At 39.6% G+C, this 21,542-nt stretch overlaps 1 protein-coding gene across 2 annotated transcripts in view; it reads left to right on the top strand.

Moving 5' to 3' along the window:
* Positions 1 to 21,542, top strand: part of EDIL3 (EGF like repeats and discoidin domains 3) — a 236,597-nt gene that overhangs the window by 101,502 nt on the left and 113,553 nt on the right. For both annotated transcript variants that reach the window (XM_054288407.1, XM_054288400.1), the window contains one exon: positions 15,465 to 15,593. In XM_054288407.1, coding sequence (XP_054144382.1) covers positions 15,465 to 15,593 — 129 coding nt within the window. The remainder of the gene's footprint in view (positions 1 to 15,464; positions 15,594 to 21,542) is intronic.

Here is a 21,542-nt window from a genome sequence, read left to right as displayed (position 1 = left end):
AATCTATAGAACTACGTTTATTTTATTAAAGGAAATTAATGGCATTTTAGAAAATGGAAGAGCACAAGTTCCAGGATGAAAGTTGTACTAGACATAGTAATTACAGTTATCAAAAAGTCATGAGAAATAGAGATCTAAAACTATTAAGAGTTTACCCTGAACTGCTTATCCATTACCCTTACTCTAGGAGCATGGTGTTAAGCAATACCTGAAATATAATTCCAGAATAAATAAATCAAAGCAGAAGTTACGTGCTTTGTTTTGGTTCTGCTTGGAGAACTCCAGTTTCCTCTGGTGCTTGTTTTCTTTCTTGGATCTCATGTGTTTAACTTTTTAAAGAGGGACACCAAAACATTTTGTGTTGGTGTTTGTCTTTTTATTCACAGAATTAAAAAAAAAAAGATGGTTTACAGAAATAAAATAGATTTTAAAAACCGAAAAATTGAAGGTAATGTAAATTATTTCAGTCAGTATGTATTTCAAAGCTGACTTGCTTGGCACAGCCTTGATGACTCTTAGGAGAATATTTCTGTGCAATTATTGGATCCTCAGAGACATGTAGAGTTTAAAAAAAACCCCAAACAACAGAAGGGAACTTGTGCTATAAAAATGTTGTAGAAGAATTAGTTTATCTAAATATCTTTGCATTTAAAAAGTTACTGGACTGTCATTTTTTATAGATTTAAAACACTAGACATATTAGTATTAAAATCCCATGTAGCAGTTGAATATTGCTTTGATATTCAGTATATCAAATTTTCACAGTTTTGAATTTTTTATAACAATATAAAATATTGTAATCAATTCTTCCTTGTCTTTCCATGCTTCATGTCAGAAAATTCTTTTGCCATTTGGTTGTTGCCCTGCTCCTCAGAGAGCAGGTGAGATCCAATTGGTTAAAGTTCTGGGCACTTTGTGTCCTTGGTTCTCAGGGAATGAGGCTAAGAATTGAAATTAAAAATATTTACATGAAAATTATGCTTATATCCTTATATAAAAACTATACCACGTCTTTGTCCTTAACATACTTAGCTGATGTGAGTTTGAAATTGGGTTTCACAATTTCACAGAAGGGTCTCTCTTCTCCATGAAAATAATGCCCAGAGAAGCCTTATTAAAAGGCTTTTATTAATTGGGAAAAAAAGGAAAATAAAAAAAAAAGAAAATTTAAAAAAAGGGGGGGAAAGTGTCTTTTTCAGTGGTTACTATGAATCGTTTTGGACCTGGTGATCTTTTTGGTCCCTTCCAACCCAAACCATTCTATGATTTCATGACAATCTGAAAAGAGAAACCAAATCAGATTTTTCTGGGTTTTTTGTTTTTTGGGTTTTTCTTTTCAAGTTCTTGAAATGAAACTTTAAAAATAAAAGCACTACATGTTTAATCTGCTTTCTGTGTCACCCTCAAAGCATCAAGGGTGTGTCTGGTCAAGACTCAAGGACCTCAGTTTCCTGCCCACTGCACAGCAGGACCCGGAGTTGTGGTTTTGTGACAGCTCCCAGGCTGTCTTTGGGGCCACAGAGATTCTGCTGCGGTGTGCAAAGCTCTTCCATTTCACACATTTCAAAGAGGGAAATCATCTCTCACAATTATTCTAAGGGAAAGGATTTGCCATTCCCCCAGGGACTGTACCACAGATTTACTGTCTTGCTGAACTTGGTTTACGCATTTGTAGCAATTCCTTTTCCTTTTTTCTTCTCCAACTGCATATTTTATTTTTTTTTTCCAGTGCCTGCAGCTAGCTTGCTAATTACTTTTCCATCTATTCCAAGCAAAATATAGACTAAATCAGAAAATTATGTAAAGGTCATATTGAACCCCATTCTGATGGAAATGAGGCTTATGCAGTAAAAATAGTCCTAGATGCCAGGTGGCACTGAAGGCTATTGGAGCAGCCTGTCACATTTAAAAGCTGGAAATCTTGCTTAGGTCAGGAATGAAAATTAATTAGTATTTTTAGCCTATCCCTTAGTGACTGTCCATCCACATATCATAAAAATAACACAGTTTGGCAAAATGGCTTGCTTCTTTCCAAGATTGACAAAAAAAGTGAGCTAGGAGTTTGAAATCAGCCTGCAGTGCTGGCAGCTGCCTGAGAAACTCAGACATGAGCATTTTTCTATAACCTGCGCAGTTTCAGAGAGTGGTATTTGTGGTGGTTATACAATATTCATCCCAGTGTACGAATAAAGTGGGAGATCATACAGTATCCCCTAAACCAGGTACTGATTCCTGTAATGAACTTTTCCTTCCGTCTGCTTTTCCCTTCCTTTCTTAGCTGAATTTTGAGGCAGATGTTTTGCAAGATGAAGCTTTTCATGCCAGGCATCTGCCTCAGACTGATCAAGGCTAGGCTGGATGGAGGTCTGAGAAACCTGCTTTGGTGGGAAATGTCCCTGCCCATGGCAGGGGGTGGCACTGGGTGATATTTAAAGTCTCAACCCAAATTCTATGATTCTGTGAGGTCTGTAACAAACAGGGTGGTTTTACACAGGTGCAGCTCTTCCCATCTGGGAAGCAGCATTTCCCAAAAAGAGATTTTGCAGGTGTCTAGTCCTTGCCAGGACAGACGAAAAGAGTAGGACTAGCTCTAGCTCTGGGCAGCTAAGACAAGTGAATAATAAACATACAAATATTATTATTGGGTATTTATTTCTTCATCCTCTGAAGATGAGGAAGGAATGAGAAGATGAACGAGGTACTGTTCTGGTTGCTGTAGGGATCTCAGTGAACCATGTCAGTGGCATGTGTGCTGGCAATAGGAAGGCGGAATTTGGTGGGAATGTTCATTGAAAGTTGGAGTGGGGATGAAAAAATTTTCTCTGGTCAAATACTTGGATTACCTGTCACTTAAGATTCCCATCCTGCCATTGGATGTGTGGAAAGTGAAATAAAAATAAGCAAATACTAATAAAAGCAAACCAAGCAGAATTAGTGCTTGGTTGAGGATTTAGTAGCAGGTTAACAAGCCCAATGAAAAGGACTCTAATCAAATATAGCATCACAAGGAGTTATACTTTATGCTTATTTTCGGTTTAAACATCTTATGACCATCTTTAAAGCGCTGGATTGACTGTGAAAACATAATACTGAAGATGGAATTTCACTCCTTTACTGTGCAAATTTAAGTGATTTTTAGTTGTCAAGGCTGTGTATTGCACATCAATTCAGGAGCCAAAAAACATATTGAATAATGACCCGTTTGTAGAAAAGCTGTTCCTGTTCAACAGAAGAAAATTATTAATTAAAATAAATATAATTAAAAATTATTAGTTCTTACAACCACACCTTTTCAATAACTAATATTTTATTACATCAGAGTGTTAAAAAACCTGAGCTTAAGCAGGTTAGATGGCTGCTAAAGAAAGAATGGAAAGCTTTCTGGCAGGTGGCAAAGTATAGAGAGCATGGCTGAACTGAGAGAATTTGGTACTTCTGTTAAAGTCAGCCTCCTCTGAGGCTGATGGTATAGTCAGGATCTTGTATTTTGAGATCTTTAAGTCTGTCATAGCTTGAACGGAAAAAATTTGTTGAAGGAAGATTTGTCCTTGTTATTTTAAAAAACAGTGAAATGTTGGTTGTCACTAACAGTGGGCAAGACTAAATAGCCCTCTTTAACTGTATCACTGAAACAACATAACAGGTAAAATTCAGATGCATTTCTTATCATAAAGAGAATATAAATTGCTTTAGGTGGATGGAAATATCAAGCAAAGGCTTGAATGAGTTCACTCAGACAGGACCATGGGGATTTCTGCACACATACAGCAATTTCTTAGATGATTTCTTGCAGTAACAAATATGTACCACTTCATTCACATCATTTTAACTCACATGTTGACTTTCCATATGGCAATCACTCTTTGCAAGAGCCAAGGCCTTCCTGTTTTGTTTTGTCTTAGATTATTTTTTATTGTATATTGTTTTGAAGTTTTACTAATGCAATTAAAATGAATTTTACTTTTTTCTACTGGAAATCTTTTAGATAAACTATGCTTTAACTGAGAGCATGAATGTCCTTTATTAGGCTTGACAAAAGCCTAATATGATATGTAGCCTTCACCTGCCTGTGTATGAGTAATCATATATACATTTGTAGTAGTTAAAAAAATTATTTTGAAAATAACTATTTTTGCAGATTTTTCTCCTTTTTTTTTTTTCCTATTGTCTGCAGTAGTCTTCCTTACAAATAAATGCCATGTGACTTCAAAACAAAATCATGGCAAAACCATTTACATGCAATCTACAGTACTGTAAAGCAGTAAAATGTTAAACGAAAACTGTCAGAGTGACTGAAGATAAGTAAAAGGCCAAAAGATTTCCCAGTCCAGTTCTTTTTCCAGACACAATTTCCACTGGCTGCCATGGGAGTTGTGGCTCTGTGGCAACTGTTGGGATGAAAATAACAATTACAAAATTGCAATATGCCCCAACTATGAACACAGTTGTACTTTTAATTGTAACATGCTCCCATGAATTTCCAGTTTTCTATTACTAAAAATATGCCAGCATGAAATCTACCTTTATATACTTTGAAAGTTATTTGTGTCAAATACCCTGAGAAATGCCTTGGAATTCCTGAAGTTTTATTGGAATGGCTGCAATAGCTACAAAGAAGAAGACAGCCCAAAACCAAAAAGGTCTGGGTAGAGATTTATGTATTCAATTTTCCTGCAGCACTGTGTTTTAACAAAGCATGAATTAACATTCCACAGTAATATTACAAGTCAGTGTTACAGTTATTCATGAATTTCATTAGTTTCAACTTTTCGACAGAATTTCATCCTGTTCAAACTGCAGAACAGTTTATTTATTAATATACACTAAGGGAAAGAGGGAGAGTATTTCAGTATCTCTCCATGTTGGCCAAAAACGTCTCAATTTTATTTTTTTAATCCAGCCTCCTAAATGACAAAACACTTTTACTATTTTTTTTTCTGCAAAACAGGAACGTTGGGCTTTTCTTTTATTAAACAAAACACAAATCAAACATCCTGCCAGGTGTGTGTTCTGCTCAAACCTCCTCTGAATAGGGGCAAGGAGAGAAGGTGCAAAGCAATGTGTTTCTCACCAGGTCTTGTTTCCATCTCAAGTTTTTGAAGAACAACACAGGCCATACAATATCATATCTTAAGAAATTCAAAATAAGTTTTTTGCCTCAAACTGTTTTAAGTCATGCAGTTGGATGTGTCTGTCAAGCTACCTATGACCCACCTGAGGGTGGACACCAGAGAGGCTCTATGGCTCAGATGTCAAAAGATTTTTGCTTTTAAAAAATTTCTTTCATCGATTTGTAGGTCTGTAAAGTATCATTGCATAATTCTACAGTTTCTTCAGAGGGAGGCCAAAACAAGGTGGGGGGATTACCACAGTATATGTACTTCTAACCGGGGATTCTCATCAATTATGTTAATTTGATAAACTGATAAAAGTGTCAAAGCCCTGCATCACATGTGCTTTTGGCCATAAGTGCACCTGGAGGACCTTGAATAAACAGTGACATCTTTTTATTACTTCAATCTTGTTTTGCTCTTTTAGGGGCTATAAGGCAAGATCTCCCGTGGAAGTGTGCCATGCCATTCCCTAAAGGAATAAATTATTTCCCTAGAGAGTGCTGCAGCTCAAGCCCCAGCCCTGGAAGGCAAAATTTACCCGTGCTGAGAGCTCTGCTTGAACTCCTTATCACAAACTATTTACATTACTATTAAACACAAGCAGGAATTTCAACTTAAAGCATTAAAGCTTATCAGAAAACACCAACCTGCAGTATTGCTGTGCAGGGCTTACTGCCATTAGCCACCCAAAAATAAGTCAGCGCTTCCATCCAGGTGCAACTGGCTTCACGTGAACCACATTAATCACAAGCAATTAATTTGAATTTGTGCTGTGGAAGTAGCTGGTGCAAAGGAAGCAGATCTCAAGAGATCCTGCTTGTGTATGTTCCAAACTGAAGGCTCGTGACTGCAAACACGGGCTATGATTTTAAGCTGGGATTCTCAATCAGTGTAGGTTTCTGGGTTGACAAAAAAACCAATGTTTTTTGGAGAAAAAAGAGAAATTATTTCCTAGCTGGATTGTCTAGCTAGGAAAGGAGAAAGAGTTGGAGAATAGTGACAGAATCTGGAATTCAATTGGATTTAAGGTTTTTTACATGGAAATAGCAGGGTTTGATGGCAGCTTGGGAAAAAAAGTGGAAGAGAAAAGGATATATTTCCTCTGTCCTACATCCTCAGGGAAATAAGTGACTGGAGTGTAACTCTTGTCTATTTCCCTTGGTTTCTGCTGTGGACAACTTTATGCCTGTTTGGACTATATATATTTCACATTTAGTGATTCTCTTTCATCACTTTTTAATAATATTTCATGTCCTGAGGATAACCACCCTCTGAGGTTCTCTTCTGCTGTTTCTGTGTCATTAATGCAGCACTAGTAATTAGGATCTGACTCATACAAATATGAACAGCCTAAGTTTAGGCTGTGGCATTTTTTAGTTCCCACTGGAATCCTCAGCAAGAGGACTAACTGGATTTATTCTATTTGCTGTTATAATTAAGGTTCACACAATCTTTGCAGGGTTTTTTTTTTCATTTTCCAGTTATAGAAGGGAAAAAGGATGAGAAGTCCTCATCATTGGCAGTTTAAAGTGCAGTGAAACAATAAAAAATGACATCTTCATATATGATGACAAGAATTATGATGATAAAAACAACACTGTTGCACAGAAATCCCAATTGCAAGTGAGGTTCTGCATTAGGTACCAAACAATATATAGTTTCTTTATTGCAGGGAGTGTTTTATTTAAGCCATTATCAGTGCAGTAAACAGAGATATGGATTTGTTCCAATCATGTAGAAAATGGATTTGGGGAGTTTGTTTTAATGTAGAATCTGTAGACATTAGCCTTTTCAGGACTGCACCTTTGAACTAAATCTTCCAGACATCCCAATTGAAATAAAATTTAATATTTCTTTGAATATTTTAGCATTAAAAATTCAAGTCTGCAGTCCTTCAGCAAAGTTTTTTACAAAATTATTCTCTCTGTTTGCAGAGGGTGATTTGGTTTTCTGGTTGGTTTTTTTTTTTTTCCCTGTTTGATGTAAACCAGACTCAACTGAAACATAAATTTGGAAAATATTTCTAATGTATGTTGGAGAATTTAGTTTTAATGAGACAAAGTAAATCACAAAAGGAGTGTAGCAAACAAGATGCCACAGCTGGGTCAGAAAGACTGGGAGAAGTCAGTGACAGAAAAAGGATCATCTATGAGAAAAGCAGCAATGATGCTGCCTGAGTGGAAAGTTAAAGGAGGAGGAAGAGGCCTTGGAAATTTGTATTTTCTGTAAACTGATCAGGTGTTCCCTGGGAAGATAAAATCCTCCTGTGAAAGGCGATGCAGAGCAGGTCTCACTTCAGCACTCACTAAGGAGGTTTGTGGGAGAGCTGGTGGGGGAAGAATACTGTGGGCATCATCCAAAAACACATATTTGGGTGGCAAAGGGTAAAAAGAGAAAGAAAACAGCATTGAAAATTGGCAAAGAAAGTTCTTAGCCTTGAAAGCTGAGGAATATGAAGAGAAATAATGGAAGACGACTTGGGGAAAATGTCTTGTAGTGCATTGAACACTTTCCCCAGATTTTAGAGTGTTTTCATGTCTCACCCTCTGCAAAATCACTAAAGTGCCTGCTACACTCACCATGCCTCAAATTTGGGTATAATTTGCCATCAAAGGCTTGGGTCTGAAGTTTAAGACTCTTAAGGAAAGTCATTGTATATCCATCAAGTATAAATTGCTCCTCTACAGAAAATATTCTAGCTATTAGCTCAAAAAAGGTTGGGAGATGGCTGGACAATCCAGGTTAAATTTCTTCACTGCAGAAGAATTGGAGGGAATAGAATTGGAGGGAAATGTGCAGAAATGACCCAAAAGCCATTTTACACTCAGGGGGTGAACTTTATCTTTTTCTGCATCCAGATGGAGACACCTTGATCATTATAATCAACACGCTCCATTTGCCGCATTAAAAACAAGATAAATATTTAATCACAGTGCAATTAAGTCTGGATCTCTGCCATCAGTTTATAATGAATATATAGGCAGATAGAATATAATACGCTACTAATTCACTTACAAGCCAGGCTGAACAGATTTTTGTTAAATTTTTTTCCCCTAAAGCTGGTATTTTGGGAGTGTTCATGAGATGACAGTGTGTGTCATCTAATTACTTTGTCTGCTTTCATGCATTAACTGGAATAACATGCAGCAATCAGTTTTTGTTATCAATATTCCACATAAACCGTGAATGATGCTCTGCAGTGCCTGTTCTTTTCAGGTTTAAATAACCAAACAAAAAGTAAGGTGTAGGTCAATACAAATTTGTTGATGCAAAGTACATGTGTATCCCAGCAGTGAAATAGAAGTAACAGTAGCAAATTCAGAAAGGAATTTTTAGAAAGATAAGGAGCTATTGTGGATTGGTTTATTCCCTTTTCTTCTTACTTTACAAATACTTGAATGTGTTGGGCAAGGAAGAATTTCTTGTTACATTTTAGAAGCTTTGAAGGATGAGTTCAAAATACAGCTTTATTATGATCATCATTATTAACTGATGATGGTCAGTTTGTCATGGTGCACCAGTATAAATGGAGTTGGGCCTAAAACGTTTAGATGTTTATTTTTTTAACATAGAATTACTTACAAATGAAAAAAAAAAAAGATCTTTGAGTGAGAAGGAGCAAATACTGGACTACTTTCAAAGCATTAGTTCATTACTGCTGATGCTTAATACTTTAATACTTTAATACTTTTAATACTTTATTGGCAGAATGAGCACGTTGTCTAGAAGACATTTTTCATGACTGCAGTGCCTTCAGAAGGTCGACAGCACATCTGCTGGGAACGTGCTCCTCAAATGTTCCCAAACTCTGCACTGCAAGGCAGGCACCTGGGGACATACAAAGTCTTCACAATAATATTGAATTAACAACCAAAGCAGTAAATGTGAGGAAGATCAGAGACCCTCAGAAGCTTTCGTTGTATTCCTGACCTTTTTGTGCAACAAAGCAGATTTCTGCCAGAACCTGTAGGGACATTCCTGATGGATTTGAATGCTTGTCTGCGTGTCCCTGTGGAAGATGGTCCCTTTTGAATAGGATTAGGTTATACTTTGGATTTGTGTCTGCTGAAGTGTGAATTCTGCAATCTCACATTTGAAGGGGCAGACCTTTCAAAAATCCATTTTGAGTTTTTAAAAGGGCGATGAGGAAAGAAACAGGTCAATGTACTTCTGAAAAAAACACAGTCTATCATCTGTGCGCATAGTGGTGGTGAAATTTTTAACCGTGTGAAGAAAACATGTGTGTCACTTAGAAAATTATGGCAACTATAAAGACTCGGAAATTGAGCTCATCACAAATATTTGTAAAATATCTTGTGCAGATTTTTGCTCATTTCCACGGCGGGATGGTACAGCTTTGTGCTCAGGTTGCAGGAACTGCTGAGCAGAGGCAGTGCAGGGTTGGATTACCTGGATACTGAGCCTGATTCAGTGTGATAAGCCTTATTCCCCTCCCCATGGGCAGCTTGTGCCATTCTGCTGGCTCCTGCAGCAAGGAGGCCGATTCTTGCCTTCCCATGAAGGCGAAATAAGTTGTTTGTGACACCGGCTGCCTTTGCACACACTAACTCCAAAACACAGGAGCTCCTGCTAAGTGAGCTCTGTCACTGCTTATTTTAAAGGTTTCACTTTGCAGAGGAAGCACCTCAAGTGCCATGTATTATCCAAACACAGAGGAAATCTTCCAACTTAGGATGTTAAAACTGTGTAAGAGATCTCTGGTGAAGATTTCAATTTATCAGATGAGGAAAAACCCTACGTGACATCCATATAAGGCCAAGAGGAACTTAAGAGAAACTGTTGCCACAAAGTCACGCAGCTGGAGAGTACTTTCCTTTAAAATGAAAAGGAAAATTATTTGATATGTTTTATTAGTTTGATGATAGCTTGCAATATTTGTTTTGATGGGATTTGCAGCTTATTATATCATCAGAATACCATTATCTATTAATCCTACTTCAGTAATATTCCACAAAATAAATGAAGCAATTAGCTTTGTATCTTTACCTTGATGTATATTAAGGTCAGTATCTAATTTATGTTTTTCATTAAAGTAATATTACTTCCGCATGAAGAGAAAATGGATTGATACCATCAAACATGCTAAGATTTTTTTTTATTTCATTTTACTTAATTTTACTTGCAAAAAATGTGGTTATTTTGCATGTTTCACTCCACTGGAACACACATTTTTTTCTTTATTTTCTCCTTATATTTTTCATATTTGTCACTTTAGCTTGACTTAGTAAGAAAAAGTAGACTTTGATTTTTTGATCATCTGTTTTAGCATACTTTTGAATTCAGGGAATCCAAGCGTGTGATGAAGATGGCCTGATGTTGATTTCTTGTTTAATGACATCCCCTGTAATTTTTGCTTCCCACCAAAGCATCAGCAGATTTTATATTTGGCAAAAACAAATGCTTATGCTGGTTTTTTTAGAGGCAGATGGCTATCACTAAACAGGTTTCCTTGCTTTCCTGGCTTTATCTTCTCTAGACAAACTCATGGTTTCTCTCAGATATGCAGTTTCCACTGCAGTAAGGCATGATACAAGATTTTATTTTGAATTTTTCGTTGACTCTACTTGTCAAATGAGAAAACAGATAACATGGTTCTGCCTTGAGCCCCTCTGCAGGTCTGCTGAGGATGCATTTATTTGATTCATACCTCTATGAAGTCTCAGAGGTTTTAGTAAGAGCATCTAAAATTTAAAACCTGCTGCACTTTAAGTTAACATTCAGCATTTTTTTCAAAAACAGCATGGGATTTCAATTGAATAACAGGATGATATATTTTGGACTATACTTATTATGTTGGCTGATACCCCTGGAACTGAACAAAGAAGAACTCAAAAGAGCAGCAAAGTGAACAGATCTATTACTTTGAGTGCACAATTAATCTTGCTGACATTATTTTATATGAACGTGGATAAAAATGCCTGGAAACCACACCATTGAATTCCTCTGCTCATTAATATTGATCAAATGTTGTTGTTCTCTTTGTGTTGGAAGCCACTTAAAGATTACCTGTAAAAGTATTACAACACTATTGATTTACAAAAAACCCAATCAATCCCTGAAGTCCACTGTTTTTGAAAATTAGTTGACATATTCAGTTAGTTATTTTGCTGGTTTCTTTGGGGGTTTTTTTTTGTTGGGTTTTTTGTTTGTTTTTTAGGGGGTTTTTGTTTGCGTTTTTTTGTTTTTGGGGTTTTTTTTTTTGGTAAAAAAATATATTTGTGGACTCACTGCTATAGATCTGAGTAACAGACCATATTAATCAGGCCATCATAGAATTAATTATCCAGAATTTAACACCATGTTGTTTAAAAGCCTAGACATCCCTATGGAAGTTGGCTGGGATGTCTCCGCATGGGCCATCTGAGCCCAGATCTTACACACTGCATTTTTGGTGCTTCAATGGAATGATGGCAGGATTAGGCCCCAGATCCTTCCAAAAACTTAAATCTGCAGAAATTGAATCATTGGGTCCTGTAGACTCAGTTAAAATGAATTAATTAACTAATTAATTAATTTTGAGGTATCATATTAGGGTGTTCATGCAATTTAAATAAGCTCAAGATGTGTGAACTTAAATTTTGGTCCTTTGAAGAATTAGGAGAAGCAATGATAGGGTGGCACAGGCTTTTTAATTTTCAATCATTCATTCATTCATTTCAAACATAGAGTTAGTCTGACCGATGTCTTTATCAATTAATAAATGTAAATTAGTCAAAACTATGTCACTGTAATTTTTTAATTTGAGCACAAATAATGACAGTGTTTTGTTGCTCTAAAAATAATATTTGAACTACCAGTTTCTATGAATAACAAAAACAAAAGCAAACAAAAATACCCAAAGCAACATACACAACATTTATATTGAAAGTAGTCATATTATTTGTCCATAACAACCATAATCAGAAAAAAAAATCATATTTTTGGTGTGTGTTTTGTTGTTTGTTTGTTTTTTTTTTTTCCAGAAGAAAGGCTTCATAAAAGAAAAACATTAGCTAGAAATACTCTCATGCACCAGTATATTTATCACTATGCACCTCAGATGACCTTTTAAGCCTTTGCAGTTTGGACAGATCTGAGAAAATGCAAAATATAAAGAAAATCTATGAAAGTAGGCTGAACGTGTGCTTAACAAGCCATACAGAGAAAGCAAAAAGCAAAATGAGAAAGTAATTATTAAGAGATTTATTGTTCTTGGAAGATTAGAGATCTTGCCTGCATAGAAACAATTAACATATGAGGCTGCCTGCAGGTACTCCCCAAACTGCAGCACTGTGATAGAGGCTTGGAAAAAAAAATACACAATTCATATTTATTGGGAGGCTAGAAGTGCAAATTATTAGACAGGTTTCTTCCCAAATTATTATGAAGGAGAAATAGCATGAAGTAGTAACACTTGAAAGACACAAATCTTCCCAGAATTAAGAATGTAGGGTACCACTACTTTTAAATTGTAATACAGAGTGTGCATGGCAAAAGGCAAATCAGGCAGCAGTCACTCTCCTTATTTTCACCTTCAAAATTTTTGCCCTTTTTTTGCTAATAACACCATTTGGAATTATCTGCAGTACATTCATGTCCATTATTTTTTTGGTTCAGTGAGACATATCCATGTTTAATGATGTACACAAGCAAAACCTCTGCAGGGCCGTGTCTTGGAACAGGCTGATGGCAAAAGTTGTAATAGAAATGTGCACCTGCGTGGCTTCTCAAAATTGCAATAGCCACATGGCAGTAAAAACTGGGGAATATGTTCTGACATCCTCATCATTCAGTTAATTTTTACACTTTGCAAATTAATATTTGCTTGGAGAGCGCGGCGTTCCCTGACGTGACGTCTGGATGAATGGAGCTGCTGTGAGGATCTTTCAAACCTGGGCTTGTCATTGAAAACACGAACAGGCAGACATGCAGAAGCATTGAATTTACAGATCGTTGAAGTCTGAATAATTCTTTTTGTTCATTTGTTGGCTCCCTAAGGTGACTTGTCAGGTCTCACCAACCCCCTGGAGCCCTCCAGGCTGGGGCAGAGGGGCTGGGAAGCTGGGACAGCCCTGGGGGTGCTGTGGTGACGAGGTCTCTGGTGTTGAGGCGACCCCCAGGTGTCAGAAAGTCTCTTTTTTCCAGCCAGACAGGAGAAGTAGCATCTTGAAAAGTTCTGCTTTTCAAGGTTGTTTACTTTCTCTTATCTATAACATTCTTTGTCTGACCCGTCCAGGTCTGTCTGGCAGGTTGGATTGTGGCCTGTCTGGCAGGTTGGATTGTGGCACACTGACTGCCCTCAGGGCAGTGTTATCTTTTTATACTGAAAACTACGTGTACTTTATTTACCATATCTTCCCAATACATATCACCTATGTTAGACAGTGAGTTTCTACCCAAATCCAATCCAAAAGTGCCACCATCCCAGCAGAAGATGGAGGCCAAGAAGAAACAGGAGGAAGGACAGGACAGGCCCAGATTCCTCCATCTTGCCTCCTGAACCTCCATTCCAAAAACCCCAAAATTTTCCATTTCCACCCTGTGACAAAGTCACTAACATTCTACTCAAACCCTTGTGGCTTGTAACAAAGTTGGTAATTGTTGTTTCCATGGGTTGCAGTCGAAGGCCCGGGTGTCTGACTCCGTGCCCAGGTCTCTGCCCCCTGGCAGGCTCTGAGGGCAGCCAGAGCCATGTCCTGTGTGCCAGCCCTGTGCCAGCAGCCGGACACAGCCCAGGGTGCCCGGGGCCCAGAGGCCGATGGCCCCGGGGCTGTGCCGGCCGTGCGGCGGCAGCAGGAGCGGGGCAGGGCCCGTCCCTGGGCCGGCCCTGCTGAGGCCGCACCTCGAGGGCTGCGGCACCTCCGGGCCCTCGCACGGGCAATGGAGGGGCTGCGGCGTGGCCGGGGCAGGGAACGGAGCTGGGAAGGGAATGGAGCCCCAGGAGAGGCTGAGGGAGCCGGGAAGGGGCTCAGCCTGGAGCAAAGGAGGCTCGGGGGGCCCTTGTGGCTCTGCACAGCTCCTGCCAGGAGGGCACAGCCGGGGGGAACGGGGACAGGAGCAGAGGGAACGGCCTCAGGCTGGGCCAGGGCAGCTCAGGGTGGGCGCAGCAGGAATTTCCCCATGGAAAGGGGGCTCAGGAGCTGCCTTGGCACTGTCCAGGGGGGCTTGGAGTGCCCAGCCCTGCAGGTGTCCCAGGAAGGGCTGGAGGTGTTCTGGGTTGGCGGCAAATTGGGCAACAGGTAGAACTTTGACTTGATGGCTTTTCCAACCTCTGTGATTTTGGGATTTCAAAATTTCCAGCTGTGATTGTCAGTACATTATGCTCTAGATTTCTTTTCTCTTTTGTTAGTTTTGGGTATTTTTTTCCAAATGCAATTGAAAGTGACATTGTGTTTCAGCAAACAGTGGTTTTCACCTTTCAGCGTACACAGCTTGCAAATAACATGTATTTTATTGAATTTACAAATCAAGACAAACTTGCACGTGGGGCTTTCTAAACAATGTTTACCACTTCTTTAAAATGAGATAGGGAAAAAAAAATCATCAAAATAATGTTTTCTTCTGGTAGGAGTTGTGCTGGGGGTAGTGTTAGTAAGACATTATAATATAAGTAGCTCTTTTCCAGTGGTGTTCAATGAGTAAACTTTGGACCTCAGGTCAAACAATTCCATTTTTCAAAGGTACTTAAGGTTATAGTAATTGCAGTTCTAGCAGATCTCCATGCTGAAACTTTATGCGTTCTAGCATGTGGTGTGTTGGGGAAAAAGAAAATTTAGTCAGAAGAGCTTTATCAAACCATCTTGAAGTGGCTACAGAGGCACTGAGTGGAAAAGAATAGTTGGCTTGGTAGCTGCTAACTACTGGCCCAGATACTCACATTTCAGAAAGTCACCCGGAGCCATAGCAAAGATCTCCTCAGAATGCTAACTTGGCATGTAGTGATCATTCAGGGACATTGTACATGTCACTCTGTGCATGATAGGCATGTTTGATTAATACCTATTCCCTCAGTGGTGCAAAAACTAGAATGCCTGTTATCTTTAACAGAAGAGCAAGATTTAGCCTCGCTGTCTCCTGTCTTCCCTCACATTAAAAACTAATGCCATGATTAATGAGTAGTGACACGCTTCATATTTTTTTTCTTGTTCATAAAAATCCTTGCTGGCATGTTATCTGAAGTAAGTGAAGGGTGTATTTTACTGAGTTAGTGGAATATAAAGGCCTGCGTAAGGCATTTTATTTCTTTCATGAATGTTTATAAATGACTGAAATTATTATGGTTGTTATGGTGGATGTGTACATACTTCTCTCTCTTCCTTTCTTTTTTTTCCTTTTTTTCCCTTCTCACAGGACCCTGCCTCCCCAATCCATGCCATAATGGTGGGATATGTGAAATTAGTGAAGCATACCGAGGCGACACATTCATAGGCTACGTTTGTAAATGTCCACAGGGATTTAATGGGATTCACTGCCAGCACAGTAAGTTCCACATGGTAAATTTTATTGTATTTATAGATAGGAGCCTTTTTATTGCCTGCACTTTAAGGATTAATATCGGATCTGGTTTTCTGGAGTATATCAGACTTTGGCCTTTATATTATGAGCAAGCTAATACCACCGAATGCTGCTGCTGCTGCCTTCAGAAAATGACCTGACTACCAACCCACTGGACACAACAGGACATGATTTGCTATGCATGTTTTATGCCATGGCAAGGACAAGGTAAACGTATTTTGCAGGGGTTTAATACAAAAGCGTATTTGAAATAGAAGGACTATCTTCTTATCTCAGTAGTGTTTGTGGGTTTGCTTTGATTAATGCTAAATAAAAAAGGGGAAAAACCCTGAATTTCTGAATAAATGTCTTTTACATCTTTCTTTAGCTATGTCTTTATAAATAATGAAGAAATATTTTGAATCACAGTATCTAAGTTCAAGAGCAAAATCTCCAGACTTACATCATTTAACCCTGTTTAAAATACAGTTTCTTGATCTTTTTCTAATCTTTTTCATTTATTTGGAGAGTATTTCCTACTTTCACATCAGATTTGGAACAGCAGGTCAGTATCCTCATCTTGCAGTGTGTAGGTAGAGAACTTACAATGAACCACATGGGGAAAGAAATTTTGGGTGTGCTGGATTTAGCAGGAGCAGAATTAAATGTCTTCACAGTAGCTGGTGTGGGCCTGTGTTTTGGATTTGTGCTGGAACCAACATTGATAATTCAGGGATGTTTTAGTTACTGCTGGGTAGAGCTGACTGAGCAGTCATATGTTAACCTATAAATGTAGTCTGTATTGTCTGTTAATTTAATAGAAACTGGTTTGTTTTTTTTCACATGCAAATCTCATTTGAAACAAGTGCTTGCCTGAGGAGAAGCTCACGAGAGAAATTTTGGGGTTTCCATTTTGTGCATGAGTGGTTCTTGAACCGAGAACAGCATGGCTCTTTAAATCTTACACTGTTGATGCATTTGGAAGCCAGCTGTTACAGAAGGTAAAAAACTCAAGGAAATAGTCAAGAATCCAGCTCCACTCACATGTAAAAATTAGTTCAGTTATTCAGCTCACAGTGACTAAGCACTGAATCCAGCCTGCCTGAATTAATTGCTCCATTTAGATACCTGCCTATAATTTGAATTGTCCGGGAACAGTACAGTCCACCTCAGCTAACATCTTCATGTTTGTTACGTCCCTTAAATTGTCAGTGTGTCTCCAAAGACTGGAATATGGATGCTCAATTCCATTAACTTTGGCCACACTCTCAGTTCATTGTGTGGGCAACGTGGGGAATTCCACTGACTTAATCTGGTGAAAATATACACCCACCTCCTCCGCTGGGAGCATGGAAATGAGTGTTTGCTGCCCAGCCACGTGGATGAGCTCATGTGAAAACACCATCACATGGACACATGTGCTCAGGGATGCTCCATCATGGGACCTGTCACATTGATAGCAAGAGCTGGAGGTTCCTCTGGCTCTAGTCCTGGGGGTTTTCCAGATGCCTTTGTCCCATCTGGGTCACCAAAAACTGATGCCTTGTGAAGGCTGACCTAGAGCAGGGGCTGGACAGAGCTGAAGAATAAATCAGGGATTTATTAAAAAGCCTTAATGGATGCACCTTGGGCAGCACAAGAGCCCAGTCAGGGCTGCACCCAAGATGAACCGAAATGGCCCCAAAATGCACGACCGGGCACGGGGTCTGTCCCTGGGATCAGTTCTGCTCCATTTGCACCTTGCAGTTCATTGTCCCATTCCAGCTTTAGCCCAGGCAGTCCCACCCTGCTTGTTTTTCTCTCTCCAGCCCACGGGGTTTGTGCTCTCGGGCTGAGATTGTGATCATTTGTTGCCAAACTAGAGCAGGAATTGTTTTGTCTCCCTGCTCTGTGCACAGAGTTCACCATCCCCTAAAATGAAGCCCAGACCCACACACTAAAGCAGCACCGAATGTGAAAAATATCAAAGCTAAAACCTGAGGCATCAGCGTGACATGCAACACTTCTTCCATCCAATATCATGGAGCTGACCTTTGTTAAAGAAGTAAATAATCCCACAAGTTTCATCAAGCAAAACACATTGCTGAGCATGAGTTTTGGATGGAATGCCATCTTTTGTCACCTAATTAATGAGTAAGGAGCATACTGCTGGTGCATCACAGGGTGATTCATCAGAGTTGTTTGCTGGGTCCACAGCATCCTTTTAAAAATATTGAGGTATATCATGTTAGCTAATGATCCTGATAATCAGCAAAGTGTGTTTGTGTCAACTTCAAGACAAAATAAAGCCCTCCCACAGCTGACCCAAGCTCACCACAACCCCAGAAGGCAGCTGAAGTGATTTGACAAAAGACTAGTTTGTGTGGAGTTATTCTTTATGGGAGAATGAGATTCAGTCCTTTTCAGATAATCTGATTTAAATGGGATGATAAATCAGATACCCTCTGCAGGTGTTCAGAGGGTCTCTGGGGATGGGAGCTGTGAGAGGCAGCCACAGAGCTCTCTGCAGTCAGGGAGAATTGTGAGATTTTCACTGCTGGACTTAATTTAACATTTATATACAATATCACCTTAGCTCAATTCACAGCGCTCCTTTGATACAAACTGCTCTGCTTCCTGAAGTTTAACAATTCAATTCTGAACTCAGTGTAAATCAAGTAAGAAGTCTGTCAAATTTATCATAAAGAGATAAATTAAAATGACCTCGTTGCAAGGCATGTCTCTTCTACACTGTCAAGAATTCCAAAAGCCACGTTGTGGTTCTCTTGTACAAAGCTTTTTATCTTGGATTTCTTTCATGTCTGATATTCTGTTGCCAAATCAATTAAGCCAGGTGATTGATGTTGCAGTCGAGATACATTCTCAAAGCTGGTATTTTATCATTCACATCAAAAAACACCCTGGCAGTATTTCTGAGATTTGTTGACCTTTTGCCCATGTAAACAATTAATATGTAAACTATAAAAGAGATCATTAGAAATTTTACTGACTGTGTATTCTTGATTTATTGCAAAACTGATATTAATTTGCTGTGGTTGCCTGAATAGATTCTGGTTACCCAGTGGCAAAGAAAAAAAAAAAAAAAAAAAAAAGAAAGAGTTTCCCATTTCAAAGGCCATAAAGAAAGTAACCAAAACCAGGAGAGTCTGCCTCAGGTAGAGGCCTGGACTGGATTTTGTGCTGACATCACAGCAAATCCATTTTTAAAATATTCTTCTATTATTTAAAAGGCATTTACTTATCTGATTGGAATGAAGATTTATGTCGAGGGCTCTTCTGAAACAATACTGGGAGAGCTGGGGGTGAAGAGAAGGCTCCAGGGAAAGATCAGAGCCCCTTCCAGGCCCTAAAGGGGCTCCAGGAGAGCTGGAGAAGACCCATGGCTGGGGAGTTGGAACTTGGTGATCTTTTAGGTCCCTTAAAGCCCAAGCCAGTTTGTGATTCTATATTAAAACAGCCTAGAACAGTCAGAATCCATGGAAATATTCCCAAAACTGAAATGGACAGCTTTTTCACACAAAGAAACCCAAACCAGAACAAAATAAACAAACAGAATAAAAAAAAAAAAAAAAGAAAAAAAAAACACCCCAAGCAAATCAATAAAACAAAAAGCCAGAAAACACAACCCCCCCAAAAAAATTCAAAGCAACTGGAAATTAAAAACAGCAACAACAACAACAAAAACATAAAAAAACTCGACAAAAAACCCAAAAAGCCCCAAACCAAACCAAACAAAAGCCAAAAAACAAACAAACAAAAAAACCACAAAAATCCCTCATACAAACAAATACAAAAAAAAAAAGAAAGAGAAAGAAAACCCCTCACAACACAAATAAATGCAGTTGAAAGATATATACAGCATGCATTATTGTGATTTTCAGCTAGAGACTGCATACTGGAAAATGTAGGAATTTGAGACATTAGACCCAATATGTGTTACTGCCTGCCACCCAAGTAGCTGAAAGAACAGAGATCCAACCAGGAAAATTCATGTTTGAAGCAACAAAGAGTTCAGATTTAAGGGTTTGATTTGCATGTGGTTTATATTCTGAGGATCATTAACTCCACCAGACATAACTAAAATCCTTGCACTCCAAGAATAAAGGTTATTAATCAAACAAACTTAATAACGTAAACAAGCCCTTCCCAGGGTTTTTCTGAGTTCTCTGCTTTCTTCCTCCACAACATGGATGGCCTGTGATACCCACATGTGCTGCACAAACGTGTTGGGAAACTGCACAGGCCCTGAGGCAGATTTCCATTCCACCTTGAGCCATCATGCCAGCTGTCCACTGGACAGAGCCTTTTTCCCGTGGTGCCACAGCTGGAAAGGCTAGTGACCACACATTTCTGGCCAGTTGACCTGATGCATAATCTCTACCAGCAAAATTCAGTATACAGTCAAGGAATCTCCTGAGCTGGAAGGGACCCATGATAATTAACAAGTCAAAACCTTGTCCGTGCACAGACACCTCAAAATCCCACCCTGGGCATCCCTGGAGTGTTTCCCAAACTCTCCTGGCGCTCTGGCAGCCTTCAGGAGCCATTCTCTGGGGAGCCTGGGCAGTGCCCAGCACCCTCTGGGGAAGAACCTTTCCCTGAGCTCCATCCCAAATCCCTGGCCCAGCTCCAGCCCTTCCCTCAGGTGCTGCCAGTGTCACAGGGATCAGGGATCAGGGATCAGAGATGATCAGAGCTGCCCTTCCTCTCCCTCTCACGGGGAGCTGTGGCTGTGATGGGTCTGCCCTCAGCCTCCCTTCTCCACCTGAGCACACCAAGGGCCCTCAGCGCTCCTCACACGGCCCCTCCACACCATTCACCATCCCCACGGCCTTCTCTGCACTCTCTGACAGTTTAATGCCTTTTTTATGTTGTGATGCCAGAACTGCACCCAATATTCGAGGTGAGGCCGGCCCGGCCCAGCGCAGAGCAGGACAATCCCTGCCTGGCCATGCTGGGCCTGGTGTCCCCAGGACAGGGATGTCCCTGCTGGCTCCAGGGCACTGCCACTGCCCTTTTTGATTGGAGGCTGTTTTCACAAACAGGATGAGACTGCTAGGGTACATTCCTTGAGCTTTTATTGCAGCATCAGCCTCATTACATGGCTGAGACAGCAGCCAGCAACAGCCAAAGATTTCTTTGCTACAGAGCGCTTTAAAAACATTCCAGCCAATAGCACATTGCTAAAGCTTACAGACAATTGTTCCAGCCAATCACTAAAAGCACATGCACACCTGCTTCACACAATGCTTTCTTGTCTTCTTTGTATCAACGTTACACAATACTCCATTATTAAGCTTAAAACTTTCTACTATCTTGTTAGACATAGAATATCTTGTTTCATATTTTTCTGCAGTCCTAAGGTCTATCTTGGCCAAGTCTCAAACTCAAGCTATTGTTTAATGTCCTTGCTTGCTGTACTATTGTAACTTTTTCTACTTTCAGATGTTACAGCTGCAGCTAGCTCTGAGTTTTCTGTTCTTTCTGTTTTTTAAAAAAAAGCCTGCTTTTACAGCTTTCTGGAAATCATCTTACCTTCACTATTTCCCACAGCCAGGAGCCCCAGTCCCTTTCCCTGGCACTGCTTCCCAGCCGCTCATTTCCCCAGTCTTTCCATGCATCCAAAGTTATCCCATCCCAGGGGCAGAATCACAGTGACTTTTACAGCTGCCAGGAAGGAGTTACTGTGATGAGTGTGCAGAATGTGACACAGATTTTATGTTAAAAGGAATGAATGCTCTTGTTAAACCACTCCTGGCTGCAGTTGGGTGGCAGGGCACTCCAGAAACCATTCCCCACAGATGGTTTCCATGCAGCTGCCCTGTTTTGAAGACTAAAACCCATTGTTCTCTTGCACAGATGCAGGTTGATCCAAGCCAGCCATGCCAAGAGCCAAGTGGGCAAATTTAATGTACCAGCGTGCATGCAGTTGCA

This window comes from Melozone crissalis, unplaced genomic scaffold, assembly GCF_028551555.1.
Source record: "Melozone crissalis strain CALT ecotype California unplaced genomic scaffold, PUWL_Pcris_2 ptg000005l_1, whole genome shotgun sequence".
NCBI lineage: Eukaryota > Metazoa > Chordata > Aves > Passeriformes > Passerellidae > Melozone > Melozone crissalis.
This window is presented reverse-complemented; position numbering and strand designations above follow the sequence as displayed.